The sequence below is a fragment of the Hemitrygon akajei genome, chromosome 11 (genome assembly GCF_048418815.1).
Source record: "Hemitrygon akajei chromosome 11, sHemAka1.3, whole genome shotgun sequence".
In the NCBI taxonomy this organism is placed as follows: Eukaryota; Metazoa; Chordata; class Chondrichthyes; order Myliobatiformes; family Dasyatidae; genus Hemitrygon; species Hemitrygon akajei.
In genome coordinates, this window is record NC_133134.1 from 102,715,730 (window position 1) to 102,736,143 (window position 20,414).

The window sequence follows — 20,414 nt, forward strand, 5'->3', positions numbered from 1 at the left end:
AAACTATCGTTGTTGATGGGGTGAAGGTTATTTTTAACCTGCCAAGGACACTGGCAGATGCAAGGTAGTTCTGGAAAGTGCAAGGTCATGCTTAGGACAGATACCATTCATTGGGAGAATTAAGCTAAAAATGAATTTTGGTGTAGAGGTCTATAGGTGTCATAGAACCTTGACATAGAACACCTAACTGTATAGCACTAGATAGGCCATTTGGCCCACAATGTTATGCTTATCTTGATGCCAATTTATATGAAATGCCCTTCGTCTGTGTATCTTCCATTTATATTCCCTTCATATTCATGTGTCTCTCAAACTCCATCAGACTGTCTGAATCCACCACTAACTCTGGTAACCTGTTCCAGGCATCTACTATTGTCCACATAATATAAAAAAATAACAAAACTTGTGTCTCAGCCACCTTTAAGCTCCTAAACCCTCCCCCCCAAAAAATTAAAACCATGTCTTCTGGTGTTTGATATTTCTACCCATTAGATTCTGTATGTCTAATGTATCTGAATATGCCTCTCATAATTTTAAAAGCCTCTACCAGATCTCCCCTTGCCCTTCAATGCTCTAGGCTAGGGGTTCCCAACCCTCTTTATGTCATGGACCCCAAACATTAGCTGAGGAATCCGTGGACCCCAGGTTGGGAACCCTTCTCTAGTGTGACCAACCCAAGTTTATCCAATGTCTCCTTTTAGCTCAGACCCTCTTATCTAGCCTAGTGTACCATTCAATATATTTATGGATGATCTACCCAAGGGCTCAACTACTTGATTGCCAAAACCCTCAATTTTTCGATCTTTCAAAGATGTGTCTATGTTCCACAATTCCCTAGGACAGAGAATTCCAAAGCTGTTCTGTTCTCTGTAAAAAGTAATTCCTACGTAGCTTGGTTTTAAATCACCAGCTTCTTGTCATGAAGCTAAATCCACTCATCGAGACGCTCACATAAGCTAAAACAATTTAACAACTACCTTGTTATTTGCCCATGCCAGAGGACAGATGAGGTGTAAGAGATTATGAGGAGATCTACTGAAGAATTTTTTCACCTGAGTGTGGTTGGAAGCTGGAATACAGTGCTAGGTAATATGGTGGAGGCAAATGCACTCACAACATTTAAGAAGCATCCGGATGAGTATTTGAATTGCTGAGACATGGTAGGCTACTGACCAAATGGGAATTTATCAACAGTGATTGGTGTGGAAATAGAAACAGAACCTTCAGCCCCCTGTGCTCAAGGCAGGGCACTGATTCTTGGTGAAGGCCTTCCATTGCTGACTCATGCTGTCCTCTTGGGTTGATGAGAATTTATTTGCTTGCATTGCATTAAAGAATGGGAGATGCCTGAGTGCAATTTCTTTAAACTTGGGGTGGCTGTTGCACACCAACTGCCCTCTGGTCTTAACAGTGTGATGTCTTGATCCAGTGGAGATGTAGTGTCTAAACCTAGGCCAGGCCATTTCTCAGCTGCTCTCAGTGGACTTTACAGCCATAGCTGGCTGACATCAGCCAACACTGGGCAGTCAGTTTATAACTGCTCTAGAATGTGTGGCTGGCCTCAGTACAACTCCCTGTAAATAACATGATAAAAGGCTCCCTGACCCATGGTGGTTACTGATCTTGTTATACCTTTGCTTTTTGCTTAGCCTCATTCAAAATTCCTCCATGATCCCTCTGATTCCTGTTTACCTCCAGCTCTACAACCATCTGAGAGCTCTCAACCTTCATACCATAGAGATGCACCTTTCCTCTTTTCAGCCCACCAAATCTGTCTTTTTACCGTTCTGTTATTTAGACTAATGGCAGCTGTGCCTTCAGCTGGCTAGGCCTAAGTTATGGAACTCCCTATATAAACCAATCTGCTCAATCCCTGGCTGCTTGTTTTAAGGCACTCCTTAAAGACTTCCTCTTTTCCTCCTGATGTGGCTTAGTATCAAATGCAGTTTGATAACATTCCTTTGAAGTACTTTGGAATGTTTACATTTAGAGGCAAGCTGTTGTTGGTGAGACCTAAGATCCCAAGAGGAAAAGATATTTCTACTTTAAAAAAAATACTAAAACATGCAGTTGGAGAAGGTATTTCTACTTAAAAAATATTGAAACATGCATTCGGAGTGAGTATTTCACTGGGATTGTATTACAGTCCATGGCATTTAGAGGAGCAAATTTGTAGAGATTACAGACTGTTCAAGAAACGTAAGGTTATTACATAAGGTTGAAACATAAGAGCAGGTGATTTTAACTTGCCACATGTTAACTGAGACATATTTTAAAACGGCTGGATAGGAAAGTTTGCCAATATGTTCAGGAAAGTTTCCTTAATCCCAACTAGAGAGTGTGATTTTGATGCTAGATCTCCTACTAGGGAGTGAGACAGAAGTTTGTGTAGGGAGACATTTTGCAACTAGTGATCATACTGCCATTAACTTCACGATAATTATGGAAAAGTTAGCTTTGGTTATCAGGTTGAGTTTCTGAATTGGAGAAAGGGCAATTTTGATGGTATTGGAAAGGATCTGGCATGTACAGATTGGGATAGGTTGTTCTTTGGCAAAGAACTTGGTACTTGGTAAGTGGGAGGCCTTCAAAAGTGAAATTTTAAGATTTCAGAGTTTGCATGTTCCTGTCACAATAAAAGGCTCAGATAACGGGTTTATGGAACTTTGGACTTTGAGAGATATTGAGGTCCTGATTCAGTAAAAGAAAGTGTAGTACGTAGAGGTAGGCAGTAACAAACGAGGTACTTAAGTATAAGAGATTCAAGAGAACACTTAAGGAAATCAGGAGGGTTAAAAGAAGACATGAGGTTGCTTTATGGACAAGTTGAAGGGGAATCCCAAGGAATTCTACAGATGTATTAAGAGCAAAAGGATAGCAAGGGACAAAATTGGTCCTCTTGATGATCAGTTGTAATCTATGCTTGGAGTTGAAAGAGATGGAGAAGATCATGAATGGATAGTTTGCACCTGCATTTGCTTGGGAAATGGACACAGTGTCTATGAAGTGGGACAAAGCAGGGGCAACATCATGGACCCTGTACAGATTATAGAGGAGTTATTTGCAGTCTTGAAGCAAATTTGGGTGGATAAATCCCCAGGGCCTGTTGGAGGCTTGTGCAGAAATTGCAGGGGCCTTAGCAGAGACTATTAAATGTCTTTAGCCACAGGAAATTTGATGGAGGTGTACAAAATTATTAGAGGTATAGATAGGGTAAATGCAAGCAGGCTTTTTTCATTATGGTTTTGGTGAGATGACAACTAGAGGTCATGGGTTAAGGGAGAAAGAAAAATGTTTAAGGGAACTATGAGGGGAAGCGTCTTCTCTCAAAGGGTGGAGCGAGTGTAGAATAAGCTACTAGTGCAAGTGGCGGATGCTTTGGAGGGCTATGGTTTGGGTGCAGGCCGATAGGACTAGGCAGGTTAATGGTTCAGCACACACTTGATGGGGTGATGGTTCTGTTTTTGTGCTGTAGTGCCCAATGACTCTATGGCCTGCCATTGGGTTTACCTGAAATTTTCAATAAAGACATGCTTGTGTTCCTTGTAAAAATCTTGTCACAGGTAACACATGTAAACTTAAGCTGAGATTTGCTGCTGAGGAAGTGAACCAATGTCAGCAGTACTGAGTTGAACTGAACAGTGCTGAGTGTGTTATTTTCCTATTGTTATTCAGTCTGCTGTCAAAATGAGATCCAGATCAATAGTTTTAATATAGTGTCATCAACACTGAGGAAGCACACACCTTCAGAGGGATGACAGTGAGTGTGCTGCACTGCTTAATGGTCTTTCTGAGGGAGAGAGCTTCAGGAAAATCATTAAATTACCATGCATTAGGCTTACCCTAACCTTAATGCACCTCTAATACTTAGTTGTGAGATGATTTGGAAATACAACATTTGACAAATTTCAGTGAAGAACTGAGGCCTGATTGATTTGACCATGATGTGGTCTATTGTTGTCCTTGATCAGAGGTGTTTTATTGTTCCTTGGGTATATGAATTCTGCCTTAGGGTTTGTTTCCAACACTTGCAGCTTGCCTTTCCTGCAATCAGTCAGATGGCCACTGGTCAGACCTAGGTCTATCTCTGACTGAACTTGCTAACTTGCCTTGACTTGTACAAAGCAACAATGGGCTTTAGTAGTACGCTAGTAAAGTCCCACCACTGCAAGTGGAAAATTTAAACTTGAATTTTTAAATAAATCAAATTAAAAGTAGTGTCATTGATGGTAATCATGAAACCAGTAGATTGTTGTAAAAAGAAAGGAATTTGCTCTCCATATCTGGCACTGTCTATATGTGAGGAGCAATTGGGGATGGACAATAAATCCTGGTAGTCCAGTCTCAAATACTGGGATAAGAATGACAGTTCACAACTCCTGTTCATTTCTCTCCATTCTTGGGCCATCTTTGTAGAGCTCCCCGAGGTTGTTCAATATCATGGTTGATCTCCCCTTATTGGTCCACATTCTGTAATCTTCCTACCCAAAAGAAATGCACAGACCTTGACTTGGAGACTTCTGATGATTCCACAAGCTTCACAATAACTTTAAGATGACAGGCGGAAAGAAAAAGCCAGGGGGATGTTATGTAAATGTATGCTTCTTTACGCAAAGTAGTAGGTGCTTTGAATGCCCTGCCAGTGGTGGTGGTAGAGGCAGATACATTAGGGGCATTTAAGAAGCTCATAAATAGGCACATGGATGATGGGAAAATGGAGGGTTATACAGGATGAAAGGGTTGGATGGATCTTTTAATAGGTTAAAAGGTCAGCACAACATCATTGGCCAAATAATCTGTACTTGCTGTTACATCAGTCATTTGGAGTGGTAAGAATATCATGATCCACCCCACTGCACCCTTTTTATGATTTTTTTCCTGATAGCTCCTCATGAATCTTGCTCTAGTTTTGAGGTTATAATTCTTTGATTTTAATTCCCTCTCCCAACCCCAAAGCCAGTTAAATCTAAATTTTTAAAAAAATTAAACCCTTTCAAAACATATCCATCAAAATGTATATGGATTAACTTGAGATTGATTGTATGCAATGGTCAAAAAGCCCTCAAAAATCAGCTGAAGAAGAGCTTAGCGGAGCAGGAATGTGATACGGGATTCACTGGATGGAAGGAATATTAATCTGGCATCCCTTCCCTTCAATGAGGCACTGGGACTTGTAGAACTCTGCAAACGTTATACCATCAGAGTGAAATGTCCCAAGGTGCTTCACAGGTGATCAGATAACTTAACATTGATCAAAGGAAGGATCTGAGTTCTGTATGATGGGGGACCAGAACACTCTCGTTTGGGTTTTCATTGCAACCATGCAAAATATTTTTGCTCCATTATTTCGGAAGTTAATGGGGCGGGGGGATATCTGTGAGGAAATACTTGCTGGAGAACTGGGAGAGAGGGTTTAAGGCTGTTCCTAATCTCTTAGCCCCCCCATCCAAATTCCTTGAGATGACTGTATAAACCTATTACAGTTCTGTATAAATTTATCATACCTAACACCAGTCGAGGCTCAGGTCAAATCCAGCTCTGTATCTCTCTCATGTTCTATCTCAGACAGATGGGACACTGAGGATGGGGGAAGTCGGGTGCAAATAAAGTAATCATATTGCTACTGAATAACCCACTGGCATGTGTCCTTTTTGGGCAGAGTGGGAGTTGGCAGAGTTTGTGTGACTGCTGTAATGCTATCAAGATTGACATGCTTGAATCAGATGTCCTATTATAGATTCACAGAGCAATACAGCAGGTCCTTGCTGACCATAGTGTCCACCCATATTCCATTTTCTCTCTGGGCCATGTTCCACTGTGTAATTATCCAACTGCATCTTAAATACTGTTGTACCTGCCTCAGCCACTTGCTATGGCACCTCACAACAGCAATCTGCTACTCTGAGTCCATACCTTAGAAGATATTGGCTAGGTAAGACCATAAGACAAAGGAGCAGAAGTCAGCCATTTGGCCCATCGAGTCTGCTCCACCATTTTATCATGAGCTGATCCATTCTCCCATTTAGTCCCACTCTCCCATCTTCTCACCATGACCTTTGATGCCCTGGCTACTCAGATACTTATCAATCTCTGCCTTAAATACACCCAATGACTTGGCCTCCACTGCCACCCATGGCAACAAATTCACCACCCTCTGGCTAAAAAAAATTCTTTGCGTCTCTGTTCTAAATGAGCACCCTTCAATCCTTAAGTCATGCCCTCTCGTACTAGACTCCCCCACCATGGGAAACAACTTTACCACATCCACTCTGTCCATGCCTTTCAACATTCGAAATGTTTCTATGAGGTCCCCCCTCATTCTTCTAAACTCCAAGGAGTACAGTCCAAGAGCGGTCAAACGTTCCTTATATGTTAACCCTCTCATTCCCGGAATCATTCTAGTGTATCTTCTCTGAACCCTCTCCAATGTCAGCACATCCTTTCTTAAATAAGGAGCCCAAAACTGCACACATACTGCAACTGGAATCTTACCAGTGCCTTACAGAGCCTCAACATCACATCCCTGGTCCTATACTCTATTCCTCTAGAAATGAATGCCAACATTGCATTTGCCGCCTTCACCACCGACTCAACCTGGAGGTTAACCTTAAGGGTATCCTGCATGAGGACTCCCAAGTCCCATTGCATCTCAGAACTTTGAATTCTCTCCCCATTTAAATAATAGTCTGCCTGTTTATTTCTTCTACCAAAGTGCATGACCATACACTTTCCAACATTGTATTTCATTTGCAACTTCTTTTCCATTTTCCCAATCTATCCAAGTCTCTCTGCAGACTCCCTGTTTCCTCAGCACTACCGGCCCCTCTACCTATCTTTGTATCATCAGCAAACTTAGCCACAAAGCCCTTTATTCCCACTCTCTGTTTCCTGCCAATCAGCCAACGCTCTATCCACGTATGTAACTTTCCCATAATTCCATGGGCTCTTATCTTGTTTAGCAGCCTCATGTACGGCACCTTGTCAAAGGCCTTCTGAAAATCCAAATACACAACATCCACTGCATCTCCCTTGTCTAGCTTACTTGTAATTTCCTCAAAAAATTGCAATAGGTTTGTCAGGCAGGATTTTCCTTTAAGGAAACCATGCTGAGTTCTGCCTATCTTGTCATATGCCTCCAGGTACTCTGTAACCTCATCCTTGACAATTGACTCCAACAACCTCCCAACCACCAATGTCAAGCTAACAGGTCTATAATTTCCTTTTTGCTTCCATGCCCCCTTCTTAAATAGTGGAGTGACATTTGCAATCTTCCAGTTCTCTGGAACCATGCCAGAATCTATTGACTTTTGAAAGGTCATTGCTAATGCCTCCACAATCTCCACAGCTACTTCCTTCAAAACACGAGGGTGCATTCCATCTGGTCCAGGAGATTTATCTACCCTTAGACTATTCAGCTTCCTCATTACTTTCTTCATCGTAATTGTGACTGCACACACTTCTCTTCCCTGACACCCTTGAGTGTCCGGTATACTGCTGATGTCTTCCTCAGTGAAGACTGGTGCAAAATACTCGTTTAGTTCCTCTGCCATCTCCTTATCTCCCATTACAATTTCTCTAGCTTTATTTTCTATCGGTCCTATATCTGCTCTCACCTGTCTTTTACTCTTTATATACTTGAAAAAGCTTTTAGTATCCTCTTTGATATTATTTACTAGCTTCCTTTCATAGTTCATCTTTTCCCTCTTAATGACCTTCTTAGTTTCCTTTTATAAGTTTTTAAAAACTTCCCAATCCTCTGTCTTCCCACTACTTTTTGCTTCCTTGTTATGCCCTCTGCTTTGCTTTTACTTTGGCTTTGACTTCTCTTGTCAGCCACGGTTGCATCCTTTTTCCATTCAAAAATTTCTTCTTCTTTGGAATATATCTGTCTTGCACCTTCCTTGCTTCTCACATAAACTCTGCTGTCCTTCCTGCTAGTGTCCCTTTCCAGTCAACTTCGGCCAGTTCCTCTCTCATGCCACTGTAATTTCCTTTACTCCATTGAAATACCGACACATCGGATTTCGGCTTCTCTTTCTCAAATTTGACAGTGAACTCAATCATGTTGTGATCACTGCCTCCTAAGGGTTCCTTCACTTCCATCTCTCTAATCACCTCTGGTTCATTACACAATACCCGATCCAGTACAGCCGATCCCCTAGTGGGCTCAACAACAAGCTGTTCTAAAAAGCCATCTTGTAGACATTCTACAAATACTCTCTCAAGATCCAGTGCCGACCTGATTTTCCCAATCCACTTGCATGTTAAAATCCCCCACAATTATCATTACACTGTCCTCCTTGCAAGCTTTTTCTATTTCCTGTTGTAATTTGTAGTTCATATCACTGCAGCTGTTAGGAGGCCTGTATATAACTGCCATCAAGGTCCTTTTACCCCTGCGATTTCTTAGCTCAACCCATAAAGATTCTGCACCTTCCGATCCTATGTCACCTCTTTCTAATGATTTAATATAATTTCTTACCAATAAAGTCACGCCATCCCCTCTGTCTGCCTGCCTATCCTTCCGATACACCGTGTATCCTTGGACGTTCAGCTCCCAGAGACATGCATCCTTTAGCCACGTCTCAGTGAAGGCCACAATATCATACCTGTCAATCTGTAGTTGTACGACAAGATCATCCACCTTATTCCTTATGCTGCGTGCATTTAAGTACAACAGGGAAGAAAAGAGACTTTACTGTGCTACCAATGAACTATCCATTCTCACAAGAGCTAAATGCCTCCAATTTCAGATAGGGATGGCACAGTAGCATAGTGGTTAGCACATCGCTTTACAGTACCAGTGGCCGGGGTTCAATTCCTGCTACTGCATGTAAGGAGTTTGTACATTCTCCCCGAGACGGCATTGGTTTCCGTCGGGGGCTCCAGTTTCCTCCTACAGTCCAAAGACATACCAGTTTATAGTTTATTGGTCATTGTAAATTACCCGTGATTAGGCTAGGATTAAACTGGGGGTTGCTGGGCAGTGCAGCTAGAAGGTCCTCCGGGGTACTTTCTGCACTGTATCTTAAAATCAAATTCTCTTTTCTAATTTCCTGTGCAGCATTATTTATTGAGCTTGAGTTACTAACTATCTTCTCCTTAAAACAGGTTTGGATCCAAGTACAAAAGGAAAATTTGAGGTTCCAGGAGACAGACTACCCGAATTTTGATTTCAGCAGCTGTGGACTCCTGCTATCAGTGAAGCCTGCCCCCCTTGCTTGAGTGTGGGCAGAGGGGGGTGAACATTGTGTTGCCCAGTTTAAAAAAAAAAATCAGTTTTGTGAGAAGAGTCTGTGAAAGCCAGGAGAAATGAGTGAATTCTGGTTGTGTTTTGGCTGCTCAGAAGTGGAGAAGGCGCAACCGGTAGGTCTAATGTGGAATCGTTCTATGTACTACTTTAATATTTTGCTATTAACTTTGGATAAGAAGTCTATAAACATTGCAAAATAATTTATCAAAACTGTTGAATAGTAGAAGTGAAACAATTTTGTGTACAAGTGCCGCTCAGTATGAAAGTGACAAAATAAATTTATTCTCATGTAATGTTTAAAGGGTAAATATTTCCTTGTGTCACTAGGGAGCACAACCCTCTCAAGTGTAGATCCTTAATGGCCACCAGAGAGGGCTAAATTCAACTTGGACATAGGATAGACAATGAGCCAACAACATGGTTACATTACTAGGACCTGTAATATCTTTTGTGTCAGATTGAGATTTCAACCAATGATCTTCTGCCTTGGGTCTGACTGCAACCCATGCCTGACTTTATTGCTGTCTAATATATGCTGTTGAGCTGTTAGCATGGCACACACTTACACTTAACCTTGGTGTGGGAGTGGCATGGCAGCTGGCCATATTTGTGCTTAGCTGCTTGCAATGTCACCTCTGAAAGCCCTTCAGTGTAAGTGATTAAACATTGAAGATTTAAAGCTACCTCATGTGCCAGATGTAGCTCAGTGATATGTACTCTGGGTCAGAAGGTTTTAGTGAGATGAGAATATTAAGTTCTAGTGCAGGTATGAGGATGTGTTGCAGCACTGCATTGTCACATCTGTTTGTGAATAAGATATTAACTGAGGCCCCACTTGACCTCTGGGTGTGTGTATTCCATTTTGTTTTTTTTCCTAATCTCTAACCTGTGATTCGGACAAACATTCAGACTAATAAAGTGCACACAGTGTATCTGGTATTGGGAGCCATGAAAAATGCACGTGCATTCTCCTCCTGAAGTGGAACAGTGTACAGAGAGTAATATATAAGACCTTAAAATATAGGAGCAGAAGTAGGCCATTTGGCCTATCAAGTGCTCCACCATTTAATCATGGGCTGATCCAATTCTTCCAGTCATTCTCAATCCCCTGCCTTCTCCCCATACCCTTTGATGCCCTGGCTAATCAAGAACCTATCAATTTCTGCCTTGAATGCACCCAATGACTTGCCTCCACAGCCGCTCATGGCAACAAATTCCACAGATTTACCACCCTCTGACTAAAGTAATTTCTCCGCATCTCTGTTCTAAATGGACGTCCTTCAATCCTGAAGTCGTGCCCTCTTGTCCTAGACTCCCCTACCATGGGGAAAAAAACTTTGCCATCTCTAATCTGTTCAGGTCTTTTAACATTCAGAATGTTTCAATGAGATTCCCCCTCATTCTCCTGAACTCCAGGGAATACAGCCCAAGAGTTACCAGATGTTCGTCATATGGTAACCCTTTCACTCCTGCAAGTCCATTAAGTCTAATGGGCAATACTCCAGTTAATGGTTTAGATTGGTGGATATCTGTTCAAACTCACAATTGCTTGCTTATTCCTGCTCTACTCTCTCTACACCCATGATAGTGTGACTAGGCACAGCTTAAAAGTCAACTTTTGTTGGCAGAATTTCAGGTGGTGATGAGGAGGTGTATGGGAATGAGATAAACCTGCTGATTGAGTGGTTTTGCAACAGCCTTGCACTCAATATCAGTAAGACCAATGAATTGATTGTAGACTTCAGGAAGGGGAAGTTGAGGGAACACACACCAGTCTTTATCAAGGGATCAGTAGTGTTAGGGTTTAAAATTCCTGGGTGTCAACATCTCTGAAGATCTACCCTGGGCCCAATATATTGTTGTGAATACAAAGAAAGCACGACAGCAGCTATATTTCATTAGGAGTTTGAGGATCTGGTGTGTTAGCAAAGACACTTGCAATTTTCTACTGATGTACTGCAGAGAGCATTCTAACTGGCTGCATCACTGTCGGGTATGGAGGGGCTATTGCACAGGATCAGAGAAAGCTGCAGAAAGTTGTGAACTCAGCCAGCTCAGACATCATGGGCTCTAGCGTCCCCAGCATCAAGGAAAACTTCAAAAAGTGATCCATCAAAAAGGTGGCATCTATCATTAAAGATTTCCATCTCCCAGGACATGCCCTCTTCTCATTACTACCGTAAAGGAAGAGGTACAGAAGTCTGAAGACATACACTCAATGCTTCAGGAACAGCTTCTTCCCTTCTGCCATCATGTCTCTGAATGGACAATGAATCCATGTCCACCACATCGCTAATTGTGGTGCTCTCATTCTGTGCTACTTATTTGATTTATTTTTAAATGTACTTCCTATTGTAATTTATAGTTTATTTTTATTATGCATTGCAATGTATCACTGCCACAAAACAACAAGTTTCATGACATATTCCAGTGACGTTAAACCTGATTCTGGTAGTTTGAGTTCGGGTGTGCAGTTAGCTCCAAAGCAGGAAATTCTCTGAGTATGTGCTTGGAGATCAAGCCTTTTACCAATAGTTGGTGTTGATGAGGGTGAGAGGACACGAGCAATCCATTGTAGGGTTGGAAGTTAATGTAGAGTGCTGTTCCAGTTTAAATGTAGAAAAAGCTGACAAGAGATTTCAGTCCTTTCCACATGCAGTAATGAACAAAGCCTGACTACCAGGCTGTGGAAACTGGAAGTCAATGGGAGTAGATATATTTGTTAGATGTGTATGGAGATATATTGGAGCTAAAAGGGGGTGAAAATTTTAGATAAAGGCCGTGTAATCGTACCAAATAATAGACTAAAGTTTATTCACAGTTGTAGTCTAAATGTAGATTTCAGTAAAATTCAGATTAAAAATAATGGATAATGAGGACAAATATTAGCCCAAGGCATCAGACAAGAACTCTCTTATAGAAGCGCCTTGGGATCTTCTACATTCAACAAGAGGAGAAGATGGACCCTCAATTTAACATTGCTTTCAAAATGCCTTAAATGGATCAAGAATTTGTTGGTATGGCCCTAGACTGTAGAGACTCTGCTCGGTTCAGCCAGTGAGTTTAAATGCTTCTTTCAACATAAAAAAAAATTAAAAAACAGATTGCCTGGCAACTACACCACTATTTCAGTTTTGATTGTGAGATTTGATGTCTATAAATTGGTGTCCATTTTTTCTGTATTTAAAACTGTAAAAGCAAGTCACAAACAGAGCAACATACACAAAGAGCTGAAGGAACTCAGTAGGTCGGGCAGCATCTGTGGAAATGAACAAACAATTCATGTTTTGGGCCAAGACCCTTCTTCAGGGAGAGAGTGCCACAATAAAAAGGTCCGGGAAGGGGAAGGAGGCTAGCTAGAAGGTGATAGGTGAAGCCAGGTTTTAAAATGCCTTAAATGGATCAAGAATTTATTGGTACTGCCCTAAATTGTAAGAAACTAAAATGCCTTAAACCAATCAAAAATTTATTGGTACTGCCCTAGATTGTTAGAGACTGTGCACCCCCTTTTAGCTCCAATATACCACCATACTCATCTAACAAATCTGCCTACTCCTGTTGACTTCCAGTTCATTGAGCAAGGGTTGTTGGGTAAGGTCAAGGACTGGAGAAGGAGGAATCTGATAGGAGAGGAGCGTGGACCGAAGGAGAAATGGAAGGAGGAGGGGACACAGGGGATCTAATAGGCAGGTGAGAAGAGGTAAAAGGTCAAGATGGGGAAGAGGGGAAAAACAAAGTTGTTCTCCCCACTCCCTCCAGGCTGTAATTTCATTTTGAGATAATGTGGGGTGGTGAAAAAAACTCCATTTTGTTTCTCTGTCTAGTAACCTGATGTAGATTGGCTCATATAGAATTGACCAGCGAGTTGATTCCTAAGGCATTCTGCTTTCCAGAGCCCTCCTTTTCCCCATTCTAACAAATACTCACTATCTAAGTTCATTGACAGACATGTGTATGGCAAGTAGCCATGTCAGATTTGCTTGAGCTGTTGGGGAAGGTTTAAACTAATTTGGAAAAAGGATGGGAACCAGAGTGATAGGGCTGAGGATGGGGCACTTCATATACAACTAAATGCAGTATGCAGTGAGACTGTCAGGAAATGATAGATGAAAGGCTGATGACAGGGCAGAACTCCAGTCAGTGAGATGAGTGAGAATCTAAAAAGGCTGATGAATATGACTGAGGGTCATATTTAAATACATGCAGTATACGGAATATATAGAGGGTGGTAAATTCGCTGCCACAGGCGGCTATGGAGGCCAGGTCATTGGGTGTACTTCAGGTGGAGATTGATAGCTTCTTGATAAGCAAGGGCATGAAAGGTAACAGTGTGAAAACCTCAGACTTGCCTGCTGCTGCAGACCAGGTGCAGGACGTAGAAGCATTTACAGCATGGTGTCTGAGCTCGGCTAGGGCCTCGCCTCTTCCAGCAGTGCTGTCATCCTGTAGAACATCATGCTGGATTGTGTGCATCTGCACACTGCTGGGTGACTGCACCATCGATTGCCGGACATTGTCGCTTAGGGTCTTGGACTATCTCAATATTTTGATTATATTACTCACTATTTTTGTATGTTTGCTTGTTATTTTGAATGTTTTGCACCTTGGCCCCAGAAGTACACTGCCTCGTTCAGCAGTAACTAGTGTATGGTTTGAATGATAATTAGACTTGATTTGATGAGGACTAACTAGTCATTATCAGAATACATAAGACGGGATAATAAAAAACTGAAGACTGATACAGATACTTAGTTCTGGGCAGGGTCCCCTAGCAATAGTCCTAGTAGGGTAGGGAGGGGTATAATTAACTACAAACAACAGTGTGCATATTTTCAAGGTAATCCTACAATCATATTGGGTGTACCTGGATCAGCTTGGTGAAAGACCTTGGGGGTGAGGCTTTCAGTTGCGAATTGTTGAGTGTTTTGCATAAGACTTTAAAGAATGGAAAGAGAGAGAAACAACTTTGTCAAGGCTTGTTTTCTGTGTGCTTTCTGTAAGTACGTGTATGAGCTGCTTGCAAGCTCAAGTTGTGCTGTGTGCTTGTCAGTAGGTATGTAGAGATAACAGTTTGTACATAAATCTGCAGGAGTGGATATTTGTCTGTGATAATGCAAATAAATGAAGCTGAATAAGAGAAAGAAAGGCAGGAGAGAAAAACAATTTTGGCACTAGTAGATACAAAACACTATAGTTGCTGGAAATCCTAAATAAGAGTTATTTGATGTGCTCAGCAATTGTGAACAGAGTGAAACAGTTAACATTAGATTGTTAATTTAAGGTCAAGTGCTGAAGGCTCATCACTGAAGGTTCCACTTGCGTACATTGGGGTTAAGTAGAAATTAGAGCTCAAAATCAGTGATGAAGTAATATCAAGTCAAGGAAGTTGAAGCTCTGAGTCATCTTTGCAGAGGGAATAAAATGGTTATGCAAGATGGTCACTCAGTGTAGATGATACCACATTGTGAATACATCAAATTGGAACGATTAGAGTTTGGGTTTCTGGATGAAATGCATGGAAGCAGTAAAAGGACAGGTGTTGTCTCTCCTGTGTTTATATAGAAGGTACAATAGGAAAGCAAATGAATGTTGGAGATATACAGAGTGAACCAGGGCACCATGGAGGAAGTAGACCCATTGGAATACTAAGAGGAGGAGGTCATCATTGTGTCATTGCATTGTAGATGGTTGAACTCTACTAAGTACAATTTTAGAAGGGTTCCTGCCATGCATATTTCCATCAATCAGAGAGAAAGAAATCCATTCCACTCCAATAATGACTCCTCACAGAGTCCTTTAATGCATTGAAATGCTTGCTGTAATTGCAGAACATCCTTGGGGGAGCAGTTTGGAAGTTAACATACAAGTGCTGAAAGGGGTTGAAATTGTACCTGTGCCTAGAAACAGATTAAAGAGTTGTGTCAGTCTGAATATCCTCTTGATATATTCTGGTCAGGATGTTCTGTGGAAATAATGACGAGAGAGGAAAATCCAACAGTCTCTATTTTGCTTTCTGTATTTACTGAGGAATAGTACCTCTGGCTCTGTCGTTGATCCAAATCTCAGTTCTATGGCTTAAGCACAACACCTCAGTGTTCTGAAAGGGGTAGCTGAAGAGAGTTCGGTTTAAAGAATTACTTGATTCTGGAATGATTCCAGAGGACTGAAATATTGAAAATGTCATTCCACTCATTCGGAAAGGAGGGAGGCAGAAAAGAGGGAATTGTAGGCTCATTAATCTGACTACAGTGGTTGGGAAGATGTTGTAATCCATTATTAAGGATGACATTTAGGGGTACTTGGAGGTGCATAAAGTGAGCCAAAGTCAGCATTGTTTCCTTAAGGGGAAATCTTGCCTGACAAATCTGTTGAAACTCTGAGGAAATAACAGGCAGGATAGTTAAAGAAAAGTTGGTGGATGTTGTTTACTTGGGTCTTCAGAAGGCCTTTGACAAGGTGCCGCACATGAAGCTACTTGACAAGAGGAAAGATGCTAGCATGGACAGGACATTGGCTGACTGGCAGTAGGCAAAGAATAGGAATAAAGGTGGCCTTTTCTGGTTGGCTGCTGATGACTAGATGTACTCCACAGGGGTTGGTGTTGGGACCACTTCTTTTCACGTTATATGTCAATGATGGAATTGATGGCTTTGAAGCCAAGTTTGCAGATGATATGAAGATTAAGTGGAGGGGCAAGTAATGTTGAGGAAAGAGCGAGTCTACAAAAGGACAAACAGATTAGGAGAATGGGAAAAGAAGTGGCAGATGGAAATAGGGTCTTGCACTTTGGTAGAAGGAATAAAGGCATGGGATATTTTGTAAATGGGGAGAAAATTCAAAAATCAAGGTGCAGAGGGGCTTGGGAGTCTTCTTGCAGGGTCCCATAAAGATTAACTTGCAGGTTGAGTTGCTGGTAATGAAAGCAAATGCCATGTTAGCATTTGTTTCAAGAAGACTGGAATATAAAAGCAAGGCTGTAATGCTGAGACCACATTTGGAATATTGTGATCTGATTTGGGGTCCTTATCTAAGAAGATCTGTGCTGGCATTGGAGAGGGTCCAGAGGATGTTAATGAGATTGATCCCGGGAAATGAAAGATTAAATGTATGAGGAGTGCTTGATTACTCTTGTCCTGTACTCATTGGAGTTTAAAATATAAAGAGGGCCTCCTCAGATGGAGAGATGTTGCCCCGCCCACACATGCGCAATGGCTTAACGACATTATGGCCTGCTTGGACCTTGAAAAAATTCATTATTCAGTTCTTAATTTGGATCTAAAGTTCCATAAGGTCTGGGGACCTTTTATCGAGTACTTTCATAACCTTCCTCTTGACTAGGGTTTTTTTTTCTCTTTTCTTTTTTTTTCTTCTTTTCGGTCCCTTGCTTTCAGCTCCCTTTTTTTTCCTGGTGGTAGGCATTATTATCCTCTGTTACTAAGTGTATTCACAGTCTGGGAGTTTGACTGTCCTGACTTATACTCTCTATATTGTGTGGTGGTTGGTCTGGAGTTGTTTTTTTCTTGTGTTGTGGGGATTGGGGAGGACACTAAGCTCACTTGTCTTTAATTTAGGTGCTTTTTTGTTAAATTCTCTTCGTTTGTAGCATATTGTTATTGTATGCGTAATCTTGCACTGTATTAATGCTCCCCACTGGGATTTGGGGTTTTTAATTTTGTAAAATGTTTTGAAAAACTAATAAAAAAATTTAAAAATATATATATAAAGAGGGGTTCTCATTGAAATCTGTCAAATACTGAAACACCTAGACAGAGTTATTAATTAAGACTAATAAAGAATCTAACAGGCTTTAAAAATATTCAGTGACGTGGCCTCCACAGCATTACCACCCTGTGGCTCAAGAAATTCCTCCTCAACTCTGTTCTAAGTTCATGTCCCTCTATTCTGAGGCTGTACTCTCGGGTCCCAGATTCCCACAGTATAGGAAATATCCTCTCCACATCCACTCGATCTAGGCTTCAATAAGATAATGAGATCTCTCCTTATTCTTCTAAATCTAGCTCACAATACTCTTAAGTCCCTTTGCACCTCTAATTTTTGAATTTTCTCCCCATTTACAAAATAGTTCACGCCTTTATTCCTTCCACTAAAGTGCATGACCTTACACTTCTCTACCCTATATTCCATCTGCCACTTCTTTGCCCATTTTTCTAATCTGTCTTAAGTCCTTCTCTCTGCTTCCTCAACATTACTGGCTTCTCCACCTATCTTTGTATCATCTGCAAACTTTGCAATAAAACCATCAATTCCTTCATCCAAATCATTGACATATAACATGAAAAGAAGTTGTTCCAACACTGACCCCTGTGGTACAGCACGAATCACCAGCAGCCTACCAGAAAATGTTCCCTTTATTCTAAACCTTTGCCTCCTGCCAATCAGCCAATCTTCTATCCATGCTAGTATCTTTTCTGTAAACCATGGGCTCTTATCTTGTTAAACAGCCTCATGTGCGGCACCTTGTCAAAGGCCTTCTGAAGATCCAAGTAAACAATATCCACTAACTCTTTATCTATCCTGTCTGTTACTTCCTCATAGTTTCAACAGATTTGTCAGGCAAGATTTCCCTTAAGGAAATGATGCTGACATTGGCTCACTTAATGCACCTCCAAGTACCCTGAAATCTCATCCTTAATAATTGTCTCCAACATCTTTTCAATCTCTGTAGTTCTCCTAAAGGAAACCATGCTCCGTTTGGCCTATTTTGTCAAGAAGAGAGATGATGTTTCCTATAAGTGGGGAATTCTGGGACCAGAGGACACAGCCTCAGAATTGAGGAACATCCATTTAGAACAGAGATAAGGAGGAATTTCTCTGGCTAGACAAATTGTGGAGGCCAAGTCATTGGGTATATTTAAAGTGGGGGTTGATTAGTCAATGTGTCAAAGGTTACGGGGAGAAGGCAGGAAAATGGGGTTGAAACGGTTAATAAATTAACCATGGTGGAATGACTAAGCAGACTTGTTGGGCTGAATGGCCTAATCCTGTTTCTCTATCTAATTGTCTTATGGTTTCAGAAACATAGTTAATTGGTCTCTGTGATGTGGAGTCCACTGAGGCTGCAGTGCTTACGCATAAAATGCAGCCTGATGCTCCTGTGCTGTGGAGGTGACAAAGCAAAACTCCACCTGCCTCCTCAGTGGCAACTGATTGTAGCATTTGGCCCTGGTAACCTGTCATCGATGTTTACTTCTCAACGGAAGTAATTTAAAGCAAGAACAGATAATCTGGTCATCATTGCATTTCTGTTTGTGAAAGCTGGTTATACACAAGCTTGCTGTTTCCAACACTGTGAATGTAACCACACAAAATATCTTGGAAACAGCAACTTACATTTGTATAGTTTTTCCAATGTCCCAAGGTCATCTTCTGGAACAAGATTCACCAAAATCCCTAAATATTTGCAGCCCAACTCAGAAGAAATTGTTCATTCTCCCCAATCCTAGTTACAGACTAGAAGAAATAGACTCTTGACATTTAGAGTTGTAGAGTCAGAACACTACAGCACAGAAACAGGCCCTTAGCCCATCTACTCCATGGCAAATCATTAATCTGCTGAGTCCCATCAACCTGCACGTGGACCATAGTTTTCCATACCCCTCCCATCTGTGTGTCTATCCAGATTTCTCTGAAATGTAGAAATTGACCTCCCATCCACCACTTCTGCTGGCAGCTAGTTCTACATTCCCACCACGCTCTGAGTGAAGAATTTATCCATCATGTTCCCGTTAAACATTTCATCCTTACCCTAAGCCCATGGCTTCTTGTCTCACTCAACCTTAATGCCTGCTTGTATATACCCTATCTATACCCCTCATAATTTTGTTTATCTTTATCAAAGCTTCCCCCAATCTTTTACGTTCTAGGGAATAAAGTCCTAATCTATTCAACCTTTCTCTATATCTCCGTTCCTCAAGTCCTGCCAACATCCTTGTAAATTTTCTCTGCACTCTTTCGATTTTATTTACATCTTTTCCTATAGGTAGATGACCAAAACTACACACAATACTCCAAATTAGGCCTCACAAACGTCATAAACAATTTCAACATAATATACCAACTCCTGCCTTCAATATATTGACGTATGAAGCTTTTGTGCCAAAAGCTTTCTTTACAACCCTATCTACCTGTGATACCACTTTCAAGTAATTATGGATTTGTATTCCCAGATCCCTGTTTACCACATTCCTCAGTGCCCTATTGCTCAACGTGTTAGACCTACCCTGGTTAGTCCTCCTAAAGTGCAACACCTCACACTTGTCTGCTATAAATTCCATCTGCCATTTTCAGCCCATTTTTTCCTAGCTGATCCAGATCCCACTGCAAGATTTGATGGTCGTCTTTGCTGTCCACTACACCCCCCAAACATGGTGTCATCTGCAAATTTGCTGATCTGGTTTACCACATTATCATCCAGATTGTTGATGTAGATGACAAACAACAATGGACTGAGCACCTATCCCTGCGGTACCCCACTAGTCACAGGCACCAGTCAGAGAGGGAACCATCTACTACAACTCTGGCTTCTCCTGCGAAGCAAGTGTTTAATCTTACTTACTACGTTGTGTTGAAGCCACGTGACTGAACCTACTTGACCAGCCTCCCATGTAGGATCTTGTCAAAGGTCATGTAGATGACATGCACTAAATCTACTTCCTTGCCTTCATTGATTTTCTAGAAAAACTCTGTAAGATTGGTTAAACATGACCTACCATGCACAAAGCCATGTTGACTATCCCCAATCAGCTCCATCTATGCAAATACTTACAGTGCCTATAAAAAGTATTCACCCCCACCCCCCACCAGAAGTTTTCATCTTTTATTGTTTTACAACATTGAATCACAATGGATTTAATTTGGCTTTTTTGACACTGATCAATGGAAAAATATTCTTTTGTGTCAAAGTGAAAATAGATCTCTACAAAATGATCTAAATTAATTGCATATATTAAAAATAATAATTGATTGCATAAGTATCCTCCCCCTTCAAATCTATATTTAGTAGATGCACCTTTGACAGCAATTACAGCATTGAGTCTGTGTGGATAGGTCTCTATCAACTTTGCACATCTGGCACTGCAATTTTTCCTCATTCTTTACAAAACTGTTCAAGCTCTGTCAGATTGCATGGGGATTGTGTGCA

General features: G+C 41.2%; 1 protein-coding gene across 1 annotated transcript in view; it reads left to right on the forward strand.

Annotated features, from left to right (window-relative positions):
* The window catches only part of LOC140735877 (CDC42 small effector protein 1-B-like), a 72,297-nt gene that overhangs the window by 14,484 nt on the left and 37,399 nt on the right, over positions 1-20,414 (forward strand). Inside the window, exon 2 of the mRNA XM_073061444.1 lies at positions 9,112-9,366. Within this exon, the coding sequence (XP_072917545.1) occupies positions 9,313-9,366 (54 nt within the window). The 5' untranslated portion in view covers positions 9,112-9,312. The remainder of the gene's footprint in view (positions 1-9,111; positions 9,367-20,414) is intronic.